General features: G+C 41.6%; 1 protein-coding gene across 1 annotated transcript in view; it reads right to left on the bottom strand.

The window, feature by feature from the left end:
* Window positions 1-14407, bottom strand: part of MEI4 (meiotic double-stranded break formation protein 4) — a 205065-nt gene that overhangs the window by 147558 nt on the left and 43100 nt on the right. Inside the window, exon 4 of the mRNA XM_065911729.1 lies at window positions 6019-6551. Within this exon, the coding sequence (XP_065767801.1) occupies window positions 6019-6551 (533 nt within the window). The remainder of the gene's footprint in view (window positions 1-6018; window positions 6552-14407) is intronic.

Genomic DNA, 14407 nt, shown 5'->3' with positions numbered 1-14407 from the left:
TCTATTTCTGCTTTATTGACTATGCCAAAGCCTTCAACTGTGTGGATCACAATAAACTGTGGAAAATTCTGAAAGAGATGGGAATACCAGACCACCTGACCTGCCTCTTGAGAAATCTGTATGCAGGTCAGGAAGCAACAGTTAGAACTGGACATGGAACAACAGACTGGTTCCAAATAGGAAAAGGAGTACATCAAGGCTGTATATGGTCATCCTGCTTATTTAACTTATATGCAGAGTACATCATGAGAAATGCTGGACTGGAAGAAGCACAGGCTGTAATCAAGATTGCTGGGAGAAACATCAATAACCTCAGATATGCAGGTGACACCACCCTTGTGGCAGAAAGTGAAGAACTAGAGAGCCTCTTGATGAAAGTGAAAGAGGAGAGTGAAAAAGTTGGCTTACAGCTTAACATTCAGAAAACTAGTATCATGGCATCTGGTCCCATCACTTCATGGCAAATAGATGGGGAAACAATGGAAACAGTGGCTGACTTTATTTTCCTGGGATCCAAAATCACTGTGGATGATGATTGCAGCCATTAAATTAAAAGACGTTTGCTCCTTGGAAGAAAAGTTATGACCAACCTAGACAGCACATTAAAAAGCAGAGACATTACTTTGCCAACACAGGTCCGTCTAGTCAAGGCTATGTTTTTTCCAGTAGTTATGTATGGATGTGAGAGTTGGACTCTAAAGAAAGCTGAGCATAGAGGAATTGATGCTTTTGAACTATGGTGTTGGAGAAGACTCGAGAGTCCCCTGGACTGCAACGGGATCCAACCAGTTCATCCTAAAGGAGTTAGTCCTGGGCGTTCATTGGAGAGACTGATGTTGAAGCTGAAACTCCAGTACTTTGGCCACCTGATGCAAAGAGCTGACTCATCTGAAAAGACCCTGATGCTGGGAAAGATTGAGGGCAGTAGGAGAAGGGGACGACAGAGGATGAGATGGCTGGATGGCATCACTGACACACTGGACATGGGTTTGGGTGGACTCCGGGAGTTGGTGATGGACAGGGAGGCCTGGCGTGCTGCGGTTCATGGGGTCGCAAAGAGTCAGACATGACTGAGCGACTGAACTGAACTGAACTGAACTAAACTGATAGGACCATATGCCATGATCTTAGGTTTTGAATGTTGAGTTTGAAGCCAACTTTTTCGTGTCCACAGCAAACAACAAAGCATTTTCAAAATCCTCTGGATTTAGATGCTGCCTCTCATACCTCCCTCCTTCATTTATAAGGACCCTTGTGAGTACTGAGCCCACATAGGTAATCCAGGTTAATATCACCCCAAGGTCAGCTGATAGCAAACTTAATTCCCCAGCCCCTCCCCCACCATCATAAAAGATATATGATGTCAATATAATATATTCATAAGCTCTAGGGTTTAGGATGCAGACATCTCTGGGGGACCCTTATACACACAAAAGTCTCTAATTTGATGTCTACTTGTAGTCAATGTTTTATTTTTCAATTTCATAAAGAATATGTCCAAGAGTTGCTTTATGGTTTAAAAAAATAAGGAATATATTTTCTAAGCGACTCATTATTAAGTCTCTTAAGATTTAGCAACATACGCTAAATATATAAAAAGCTAAATGATAACTATAGGTTTTGATATTTAAATTCATATCATCATTCACTTTCCTAAATGAGAATTTAAGACAAAGATACTATTGAAAAATATAAATACAACTGTAAGCATTCTAGTGTTAAACCTCCATGATGATATCCTGGCATCTGAAGAAATAGTGTACAATACTAGGAGTAGTTCATGCTATTTCTAATCACAGAAATTAACACATTTTGATGTTGAGAAATATAGGGAAGGTCAGGCTGTCAAACAAAGGGCATTAAATAACACAAAGGGAAACCTCCCTGACCCCAAGCAAGCACAGAGGCAAACGAGGAAAGGGCCATACCGGGGCCTGTAAGTAGAAGGCGGCTCAGCCCAAGTTAAGTCAAGACTGCTTCCTGGGACCCCAAGAGCAGGACCAATGCAGACCTCTGTAGGTGACCTGGTTTCAGGCCAGGTATCTTTGATACCTGTCAAATGTCAGTGTAGATTATACCTGCAAGTCCTACTACTGGCTATCTTAAAAATATAGGACAGATATGAAACTAAGACAATAATTCCTAAAAAAAAAAAAGCTATTGAATAAACATAATGAAAAGTTACATTAAAAAAGCACAAAAATAAATCAGATTTATCCAAATCTAAAAAAAGTCATGAATCAAATATCTTACCCTACATCTATTAATAAATTTTAACCAAGCTACTATCAGGGAATTATTCCAAACAATCTCCAAGATATCTCATTCCAGTCTCCTCTTTCTTGAACATATATATGTATATATATTGTGCATATATATGTATATATACACACAATCCTTATATAGCTAATATTCACCATGATGCCTCAAAATTCTGAAAAATACTAAGTTCTTACTGATATCATTCAAGAAACAGTAAGCTGTGGTCAGAAAAATTTTACTATTGAATGTACTGAAAACATGTTACTGAATATTTTATTTAAAACCTGGTTGTACAAGAATTATAAATACATGAATTCCTTAGTCAGAACAGTAAAGGATTCATACCATACCCTTTTCTATATATCACACAAAAACAGGTTTAATAAAATCAATGGCATGAATCATGTTTTTTAAGAAATATAATTAACTAAGCACTTCCAAACTATGGAAACAGGTTTTTTTTCCAAAATATATTTTTTCTCTGAACTATGGGATTTTGTTTTAGTAAATCAAGAATAGTATCATAAAAATACAATAAAAGGAACCATCCTGCATTTCATTTCAGAATATATTCTTTTTTGAGATTGTTTATTAGTCAAAGAAAGCTAAACAAAACATAGAAAAGCATTTATAAAGAGTAACTGTTAGTCAATTTTCCTACTAAGGAAGTCTTATGAACATATCTAGAAGAAAATGATAATGGTAATAATGATGATGACGGTAGCAACAATTACCAAAGTTTGAATGACTTAATCTAAAGTACTTTTGCTGGGGAGACAAAAAATCCCCAGAGATAATGTCATTAAAATTTATTTATGAACCATCATCCTAAATGTGAATGCAGTGAGCAATTATGACCCCACTTTCTCTAAATGGCAAGGATTACCTTTCCAAGTAAAGCAGAGGTATGTACAAGTAGAGGACAGCTCAACCCAAGTTAAGCTCCCCAGACAGACATAAGACTAAGATGACAATGATATACTGGCTAAACAACAAAGCCATGCATTCACTCATTCTTCCATGACTTGTGCCATGATAAATGGTATAAAAATACACTTCAGACTAAACTATACCATGACAAGCTTCTTCTACACAGTTTCCAAAACTACTATTGTTTAGGCCAATCCTTAAGAGAAAAACTAGGCTCAAAAAATATTTGCATCATCTGGTAACTGATAAGGAATATGAATAACAGTATCTGGAAGGGTCCAAGTCACATAAAACCTGTTTAAAGTAGTATTAAAAGAACAAAGCAAAAATATTGAAAAAAACACAAATTAAGGAATATTAAGTATCTTGAGGCATTTATCCATAACTAAGACTCAGCAGCAGCAGCAGCAAGAAACAAATTATTTATGTCAGATATATACCATGGATAATCTGACACTTAGTTTCTGATGGACCACATTAGGTAGAAAAAGAAATTTCCACTTCCAAGACAGAAAGCTCAGTATCTTTCAAAATGTCAAGAGCTAAATCATAAAGTTTTCTATAATACTGATCAAGTTACATCTTAATAGAAAGGAAAAGAAAAGATGGATGCACAACAAACTGGATTATCAGTTCACCTCTGTCAGAGTTTGGAAAATTCAGGTAAAGTTCTATGTTGTACAAAAACCCTGAGCATTAGACAATGACATGGGGAGCAAACGCTGGACAGAGAGGTGTCAAGAGAAACAAGGTTCAAAAACCCTGTGAACCTTTTACCCAGTGAAATATAGTAAATAAGTTAGATGGACCTCTTGGTCTCCTCCCTGACATTTTTAGTACTCAACTAAAAAGGATTAAAATGTGAAAGCATTTAAAAAGGACCAGATACTCAGGAAGATAACAAAGCTATGCAAAAAGAAGCTCTCTATTATGTCTCAAGAGCCAAGCAGCAAAACAATTTCAGGTTACCTTAATGTCATTTGTAATAAAAGAATCCCTGAGTCAACCTTTGAAAACCATGTTAAATAAACAAGGGAAACAAAAAATAATAATAAAGTCATATTATTATTAGGAAGCATCACTACGAACAAAGCTAGTGCAGGTGATGGAATTCCAGTTGAGCTATTTCAAATCCTAAAAGATGCTGTAAAAGTGCTGCACTCAATATGCCAGCAAATTTGGAAAACTCAGCAGTGTCCTCAGAACTGGAAAAGGTCAGTTTTCATTCCAATCCCAAAGAAAGGCAATGCCAAAGAATGTTCAAACTACTGCACAAGTGCATGTATCTCATGCACATGTATCTCATGCACTTATGTATCTCTTTGCTAGACATACTCTAGCAAAGTAATGCTCAATATTGTACTAGCCAGGCTTCAACAGTACATGAACTGTGAACTTCCAGATGTTCAAGCTGAATTTAGAAAAGGCAGAGGAACCAGAGATCAAATTGCCAACATCCATTGGATCATCTAAAAAGCGAGAGAGTTCCACAAAAACATCTACTTCTGCTTTATTGACTATGCCAAATTCTTTGACAGTGTGGACCACAACAAACTATGGAAAATTCTTCAAGAGATAGGAATATCAGACCACCTGACCTGCCTCCTGAGAAATCTGTATGCAGGTCAGGAAGCAACGGTCAGAACTAGACATGAAACAACAGACGGGTTCCAAATCAGTGAAGGAGTACGTCAAGGCTGTGTATCGTCACCCTGCTTATTTAACTTATATGTAAAGTACATCATGCGAAATGTTGGGCTGTATGAAGCACAAGCTGGAAGCCAGATTTCCAGGAGAAATATCAATAACCTCAGATATGCAGATGACACCACCCTTATGGCAAAAAGTGAAGAAGAACTAAAGAGCCTCTTGATGAAAGTTAAAGAGAGTAAAAAAGTTGGCTTAAAATTCAACATTCAAAAAACAAAGATCATGGCATCCAGTCCCATCACTTCATGGGAAATAGATGGGGACACAATGGAAACAGTGAGAAACTTTATTTTCTTGGGCTCCAAAATCACTGCAGATGGTGACTGAAGCCATGAAATTAAAAGACACTTGCTCCTTGGAAGAAAAGCTATGACCAACCTAGACAGTGTATTAAAAAGCAGAGACATTACTTTACTGACAAAGTTCCATGTAGTTAAAGCTATGGTTTTTCCAGTAGTCATGTACGGATGTGAGAGTTTGACTATAGAGAAAGCTGAGCACCGAAGAATTGATGTTTCTGAACTGTGATGCTGGAGAAGACTCCTGAGAGTCCCTTGTACTGCAAGGAGATCCAACCAGTCCATCCTAAAGGAGATCAGTCCTAAATATTCATTGGAAGGGCTGATGCTGAAGCTGAAACTTTGATCCTTTGGCCACCTGACGGGAAGAACTGACTCACTGGAAAAGACCCTAATGCTGTGAAAGATTGAGGGCAGGAGGAGAAGGGGACAACAGAAGATGAGATGGTTGGATGGCATCACTGACTCAATGGACATGAGTTTAAGCAAGCTCCAGGAGCTGGTGATGGACAGGGAGGCCTGGTGTACGGCAGTCAATGAGGTCGCAAAGAGTCAGACACGACTGGGCAACAAAAGAGCCACAAAGTGGAGAAGCACAAGCTTAAGACACAGGCACCTACACAGAGAAAAAACCCATTCATCTGAAGCTAAAGCTGGGTCGTGAGGACAAGTCAGAGCTGCAGATGGCTACAAAGCAATGTCCAGCTGGAGATTCTGGGCCATGAGGCTAAGCGACCACAACAGGCATTACCCACTAGGTGTGCTCACTCAAATCACTGACACGCTATTTCATACATAAAAGAAACGTACTACTTACCCGATTGATATGGTTGTTCCCTAAAATAGCCTGCAGCAGGGTCTTCTCAAACTCTTCCAACTTTTTGGAACACTTTCTAAGAATATGATTAGATAAGTTGCAATCACCAATCAGTCTAGCTAAAGTATCAATAGCTTCTGTCCAAAAGCTTGAACAAGGAAGTTTGGGTGCTCGGTAAAAAGCGATCAAGCCATCCAGCAACTGAAGAACAGAATCTGATATTGTGGCAGAGGCATTTTCAAAGTGGCTGAAGTCTGTTTTCAGGTGCTCTGACTCAGTCAGGTTCTTCAGTCCAAGCAGATGTTGCAAGAAGTGCATGTGAGAAGACAGAGGCTCTTCTGGGGGAGCACAAGGTCTACTCCCAATGGGCAGTGATGAGAAGGGGGTGGGGGTCCAGCCCTCCCCAAAGCCCTGGGGTGTCTCTGAGGGCGTCTGCTGCTCACTTGATAAATAACACCCAGAATCTTCCAGCAGAGTTGGTGTATTTTCAGAACTTTTAGGTTCCTGAGCCTGCACCTGGGAAGATGGGTCTCCTGAAATGGAAGAGAATATAAGTGTTATCTTTTGGTGGCTAACATTTCATCAAACTAGACACTGATTTTTCTAACTTAAAACACTAAATGAAGCATGAAATACATTCTTAGACATTTGAGAAGCTGTCATGTAAAAATTACATAGAAGAGAAAAGTGAATGAAATTGCTTGGACTGACTGTAGAAAAGTTCTATATCTGGGAGAAAGTACGGTGATTAACCCCACATACTGTCGGGTCACTAACTTTCATCAAGGCCATGCCTGAAAGACACAGAAGAGAGACCACAGAACCTGGTAGAAGTCAGCATCTAGTACCAATCCCAACAAGTACCTGCAGAATAACAGGTGTGTCCACGAAAACAGGGGGGCCACTGCACATCGCACCCAGGTTAGGTCAGTGCCTCCTGGAAGAGCTAAGAGAACTAATTTATAAGATACAAGCAGGAGCTCCAAGTTAAAAGTTTGAGGAACAGGGGGACGAACAGAGAATTTCACTGACCAAAGGGTAAGCAAAATGCACAGACTTAAGAGGACAAAGCAAAACGCTGTATTTATAAGAGCCCACCAGTAGTTTCACGTTCCTTTTACAGAAAATATAAGGTAAGAGATTGATTACATTAGACATGTACGTAGAGCCCAAATCACAAAAAAACTTAAGAGATTAAGAACCTCAGAATATGCATTCTGTATAATTTTATTTAAAATTGTATTAATGTTCACAGTGAGTGTAATCTGGAAAAATTCTGTATATGCACATGCATAGACCTAATATACAAAAATATATAAACAAATTATATATATATGTATGCGTGTATTTATAATTATACAAGTATATGTATCTACATCTGTGTATATATATATATTCACACATATATTTGTATGTATGTGCATATATATATGTATGTGTATGTATGCATATATATCATAGATCTTTGAAACTATATATATAACCACGAGGATCAGTTGAGACATATTACAGTTAAGGCTTAACTTAGTAACTTTATGTAACTCTTTGGCAGAGATGTCATCATAAACACAAAAAGGTTGTTTGTGAAATGATTATCAGTAAAAATGGTGACTGCAGCCATGAAATTAGAAGACACTTGCTCTTGGAAGGAAAGCTATGACAAACCTGGACAGTATATTAAGAAGCAGAGAAATCAGTTTGCCAACAAAGGTTCGTATAGTCAAAGTTATGGTTTTTCCAGTAGTTATATACAGGTGTGAAGAGTTAAGAGCATGAAGAAGGATGAGCACTGAACACTTGATGTTTTTGAATGGTGGTGTTGGAGAAGGCTCTTGAAAGTCCCCTGGACTGCAAGGAGATCAAAGCAGCCAATCCTAAAGGACATCAACCCTGAATATGTACTGGAAGGACTGATGCTGAAGCTCCAATACTTTGGCCACCTGATGCAAAGAACTGACTTATTAGAAAAGACTCTGATGCTGGGAAAGACTGAAGGCAAATGGTGATGAGGGCAACAGAGGATGAGATGGTTTAATGATATCACCAACTCAACAGACATGAATCTGAGCAAATTCCTTGAGAGAGTGAAGGACAGGGGAGCCTGGCGTGTTGCAGTCCATGGGGTGGCAAAGAGTCAGACACAACTGAGTGACTGAACAACAACAAAAGCATCCCCACAATACTGAAATCACTGAACATCCTTTAGCACTCATGTATCTATGAAACCATTTTCAGAAACACTGATGTCAGCAGTGGAAGCAGGAACGGGACAACATACGGTGTGACTCAGGGAAGCAAAATGATCATCTTTTCATATCACAGACCATTCTATGAGTTCCGTGAAGGGCACACTGGAGAAGGACTCAATCAGACACTGAAGATCAGTTCAGAGTGGCCTCTGTGATGTCAGGTGATGAAAGAAACGAACCAAGAAGTTGCAGTGGAAAGCTAGAAAGGCAGGGCTGAGTCGGGAAGGCAGCACCAGCGGAAGCCAGCTGATGGACCGGATGCAGACGTCGGAGTGGAGGGGGAATACACGCATCCCGTGCTTCTGACTTGCACACACAGACAGGAAAGGGGCTTAGGAGAAACGCGGAGAACTTGGACACAACCAGAGGAAATCTAGGCTAAGATATTCGCCTGGAAATTGGCCACAGAAGCCACAGGATGTGGAAAAGGTCTAGACTGCAAAGACACCTTAGGAGTCATCAGTGTGCAGCGGCGGCGGTGTTGGAAGGAATGGTCACGAGGCTCCAAGAGGCACCCTGAGGAATGTCAATCTGAGGGCTGAGTGGAGAGAACGGTCATCTGGGAGACAGAGAAGAGACAATTTATCCAAGAAGAAAAACAACAGTGACACGAAAGGCAAGTGAAGTTTCAAAGAGAAATTACATGCAGGCGGGAAGTCTGATCAGATAAAGTGCTAATGAAAAATTTGTCAGAATTACCAGTTAAAAAATCACCCACGATCACGTCCTGAGCAGTTGTTGGTCAGTAGGGGTGGTGAAGTGAATGAAAGAGTGGATGGGAAAGTCACACACACAGGGGAAGCTGGCCAAGGCTCGTGAGGACCTGGGCCAGGAGAGCTTGACGTGGGAGTAGCTACCGGTGAACATGGCAGGACACACTGGGAAAAAAAGACACTTGAGCAATTATAGATTACGATGGAAAAAAAAAAAAAAAACACATAAGCAAAAGCTACAGATAGGATAGAAAATAAAGCCGGGAGGTGGGGGCGTAGTCAGTGAGCAGGTGAGAGATGGAGTCTAGGACCCACGGAAGGGCAATGATTACTAATGAAGAAGGAAATTTTTACCCCGAGGCTGAAGGAAGTAGGATGAGAATGCACAGGGTTATAAAAAATAGCCCTGGCACATAGGAAATTAAAGGATATTTCACCCAACAGTCTTTTTTTTTTGGTCGGAGACAGGTGAACACTAGTTGAATGGGGCAGAAGAACAATGGTAAAGCAGCATTCTCTCCCTGCCCCACCACATACTTGAAATCTAAATCACTGTTCCATTGTCCTTCAGTAAAATTTGAAGCTGATGAGGCTGAACCAGAGGATAGAGCTTCAGTTCAGAGAACACTCATTTAACAAGTGGTCTACTGTGACCACCACAAATGTGCAAAGATGAGATTGTGAATTATCACTACAAAATCTGCACTCCAAGTTAGGGAGGTGATGAGGCAAATTCACAAATGTGGTGGTACCAGAATGGCAGACTGCCAGCAACATGTTTAACTGCATGCTGCTATCTCTGCATTACAACCAGCAGACGGCATGTTCATTTTAAACTGACAGACACTTTCATTTTCCTATGAGCAAGGATAAAAGAACTTCTCAAGACATCCATCTTACTCCTCACAAAAGTAGAGCAGAGGGTACTATGGTAATTCTTCAGGTAGATTACATATTTCTTTCAGGGAACTCAAAATAGTTCTCTGCTAAGAAAGTGAACATAAGTTTAAATATTTCATTAACCTACTCAATTTTCCATCAAAGTAAGCTGAACTTCATGAGTGATGATTTCAGGAAGACTCATAAAATGAATTCTCCCAACAAGTAAGTTGAGAGGCAAAAGCTGTTTTCTTGCTTCTGCTTCTCAATCCCTCCTCACTGGTATGACTGTGGGCAAGTCATAACCACACCATCTCATCTCTAGGTGCTCAAAAATGCAAATCTGAGGGCAGCAATTCTAACTATGCACATGGCTCTCATGACAGGAATTGTTGTTGCTGTTGTTCAGTCGCTAAGTCGTGTCCGACTCTTTGCAACCCTATGGACTGCAGCACGCCGGGCTTCACTGTCTCCCAGAGTCCACCCAAACTCATGTCAATCGAGTCAGTAATGCCATCCAGCCATCTCATCCTCTGTTGTCCCCTTCTCCTCCTGCCCTCAATCGTTCCCAGCATCAGGGTCTTTTCCAATGAGTCAGTTCTTCGGATCAGGTGGCCAAAGTATTAGAGCTTCAGCTTCAGCATCAGTCCTTTCAATGAACACTCAGGGTTGATTTCCTTTAGGATGGACTGGTTGGATCTCCTTGCTGTCAAAGGGACTCTCATGAGTCTTCTCCAGGACCACAATTCAAAAGCACTGTGACAGGATTACACAAAACAACACCATTCTTTCTGCCGGTCTGTTTGTGTGCTTTCAGAAAAGTGATGAGGGCACATGCTGGAGAGCCCCACGTGTGTGGACCCCGCACAGGCAGCAGGCTCTCAGCGCCCTGCAGGCACGCCCGGCTCCACCGCGGAGGACCACGCTGACGTGGGGCACAGTGAGGCTCACAGGATGAACCTCATGCCACCACAGAGAAGAATCTTTTATCCATATTTCACTTTACAAAGTGGTTTCAGGAACTAACTCAACTGATGTTCAGAGCAACCCTGGAAGGCTACGTGGCTATCCCAAATCTACCAGTAAGGACATAGGCACAGGCTGAACCTGATGAGAGGACTGAGAAAAGCCACAGGGAGAAAAGGGAAACCAAGCCCTGCATCCCAACGCCTGCCAGCCACGCAGAGGTCGGTGTGTTTCCCAGCCAGATTCTGTACATTTCCACGATGGCATTCACCAACTTCCTTATGTTATGCAGTTGTTCATGAGCTCCTAGGTGGCAGAAGTTCTGTCTCTGGTCATATCTGGGGTTCCCTTACTGAGGCATGTTCTCATCTGCAGAAGACACCCTATGCCTTCGTGCGTGTGCTCAGTCACTCAGGCATGTGCAACTCTTTGCCACCCCATGGGCTGCAGTCCACCAGGCTCCTCTGCATATGGAATTTTCAGGCAAGAAATACTAGAGTGCGTTGCCATTTCCTACTCCAAGGGATCTTCCGCACTCAGGGATCGAACCCTCGTCTCTTGCATCTCCTGCACTGGCAGGAGGATTCTTTACCACTCTGCCACCTGGGAATCCGAGAAGACGCCTGATCAGGGGAAATGCTTAGTGGGAAAACCTGCTGCTCACTGCGGCAGATCTCCTCTGACCCTACAGTATTCACAGTGTGCCGTGATCTTACACCAAACCACAACAATTACATGAGAGATCAGACAGGGCAGACAGACAGACAGAGTGTGGTTATTCAAAAAATAACTCATAATGTCTCAGAGTACTTGCTAACAAGAGCCAATAATTTATTTTTTATAGCATCTACTACCTTTGGTAACCAATTAATGTCCTCTCCCATTTGTCCTCGGTAATGAAATTTTGAAGAATACAAACAGTATTTGCATTGGAAATCAACAGTTTCATGCTGGATATCCATCATGGCCTAATATGTAAAGTAAATAATAGTGGGCAAATGTTACTATTGTATATATCCTTATAAAATGGAAAAGAGAAACAGGAGGGAAAACTTTCCTAGAGAGAATTAAACATCTTCAGTGATAATGAATATTAACAGGTTACAGTCTTGCAACAGTCATAAATAAGACTATTCATAGACAAGTTTTTTAAATATCCATCCTTCTCCAGGTAACACAGAGCATGAAAAAAGAGAACACCCCTGTCTCTTTAAAAGAATTTTCTGTAATCACAGATTCCACTCATTGGCTTAGATGACTTTTCTCAAAGTCATAAATCTCAAAGCATAGCTAACAAAGCATTGTACCCAAAGGAAGGAGAGAAAATGAAGCCATGCTCCTGCAACTTTCTGTAATTCTTGCTTTTTCCAGGAGGCGTCAAGGTAAAGCAGAAGCTAGAGATGCTTCGTAATTTCTTATTGGGCTGAAGGGATTGAGGACTGTAATCTCCCTCCAAGTCACTGGATATGATCTAATTAACACATGTGTTATCAGATTTAAAACGGATAATAAACTATACACACACACACACACACAAGCTGATCAGGCACAGTCTAGTATACATGAAATGCAAATAAACATTATCATTATTAAAAGTTATAGGTATCAAGAAATCTAAATCATGCTAAAGTGTGAAATCACATATAAAAATATGTGAAATAAGATAGCAATTAAAACTACACATTTGGTGTAAAAAACATTCTATAGTCTCTCCCATACATTAGAGCGCACAGACCTGATATTCCACTTTACTGGGCCCTTGCCTCTTCCATTTCCTTGCAGTTGGTAATTTCCACTCTCACTCCGCTCACCATTTCAGAGTGGATCGCAAGCACACTTAACAAAACACAGGCAGTGCCCTCCACACACCGGGCCCTGGAAACGCCCACCCCTAACAGCAAATACATTTTCTGCTGCCCCCAAATAGTCACTTCCACATCAATTATTCATGCCTTTCCTCATCCATTTCCACAGTTCCTACTTCATTTATAAACTCAGGCCTATGAAACCAGCTGCTTAAACTGCATCTTTCTGTTCATCCTGCAAACACCACGAACTTTATGTTTATAAAAACAAAGAACTCATCTTCATGCAATGCACACACCAACATACAGTGCTGATGTGTCCCACACGCTATCCATGTCAGCCGACAGCAGGCCTATCCCTCCAGTCACCAGGCCTGTCGGAGAGGGAGCATCCTCACCCCATCTCACACACCGAAAGGCCGTGTTATGCCAGTTCTATGTTCTGTGTGTGTGTAAGTCAGGACACTTCAAGGAAACAGAACCAACAGGACAGAGAGCGAGCAACAAAGAAATAAATTTCTTATGGGGAACTGGCTTGTGTGAGTGTGGAAGCTGAGCATTTCCAAGACCTGAAGTCAGCAAAGAGACCCAAGAGTGCAGTTCCCGTCCAGCTATGAAGCCCCAGGATCAGGAGAGCTGACCGTGCGCATTCCCATCTGACATTTAGCAGGTTCCAGACCCAGGAGGGGCCAAGGTTCCAGCTCAGTGCGAGTTAAAGGCCGGGGCGTACCGACGTCCCAGCTCAGGACCAGTTAGGCAGGAGGGCTTCTCTCTTACTCGTCCTTTCTGTTCTCAGGAGGTGAGCAGAGCAGATGCGACCCGTCCACACGAGGAAGGGCAGGCCGTCTCACTCCACCTCCTGACTCAGATGTTAATCTCAGTTATGAACACCCTGATAAAAGCATCACAACTAAGTTCTGACCCAATGTCTAGACACCCAGTAGCCCACCCGAATTGACACATGAAATGAACCATCAAACCCATGTCTCGAGTCTGTCCATCTCTAGTTCCTTCCACCAGCACCAGCTCCTGTGTTGATCCATACCCTGTACTGGCCTGATCAATCCTCCTGCCTCTGGTTAGTATTGTCCTCCTCTAGGCTCCATCAGGAAAGTCAGTATGCTAAAGTGTCAGCTTGATCACAAGACTCTCATCCTTAACACCGTCCAAGGGCTTCCCTTACCTGACATGACAGGGTCCTCGCAGATCCTCTGCATGGCCCACAAAACCACTCTGGCCACTTTGCCAGCCTCACTTTCATCCTCGTCGTATTTACACGCAAGCAAAATTAACCCGGGAAACCCCATGAACAGAAGAGCCTAGCGAGCTACAGCCGTGAGGTGGCAGAAGAGTCGGACACACTTAAGAGACCAAACAACAACAACAGATACTAAACTACTTGCAGTTTATCAGAACACACCCAACTAATTCACATAACCATGAATTTGCACAAAGTGTTTTCACCACTGCGTGGCATGTGCTTCTACTATAACCCAGAGAAGGACGGATTCTGAAAATCCTCCTCCAAAGTCCCCCAGGAAGTCCTCACTGCTCTCCCCAGGGACAGGAAATCACGCCCGCTCTGGGCATCTTTCACTTTGCTTCTATTACCGCACTCATCAACCTGTTCTGAATTTATTAGTAACTCACTGATAGAAGGGAGAGACTCTTGTGGGTAGACACAGAGGTTCCTAATTCAGGTATTTCTGTTCACTGATGCCTGCCCTCCTACATACTGAGTCTGAATATTTGTTGAATACTGTTATTGTTCAGTTGC

This window comes from Muntiacus reevesi, chromosome 19 (genome assembly GCF_963930625.1).
Source record: "Muntiacus reevesi chromosome 19, mMunRee1.1, whole genome shotgun sequence".
Lineage (NCBI taxonomy): Eukaryota > Metazoa > Chordata > Mammalia > Artiodactyla > Cervidae > Muntiacus > Muntiacus reevesi.
This window is presented reverse-complemented; position numbering and strand designations above follow the sequence as displayed.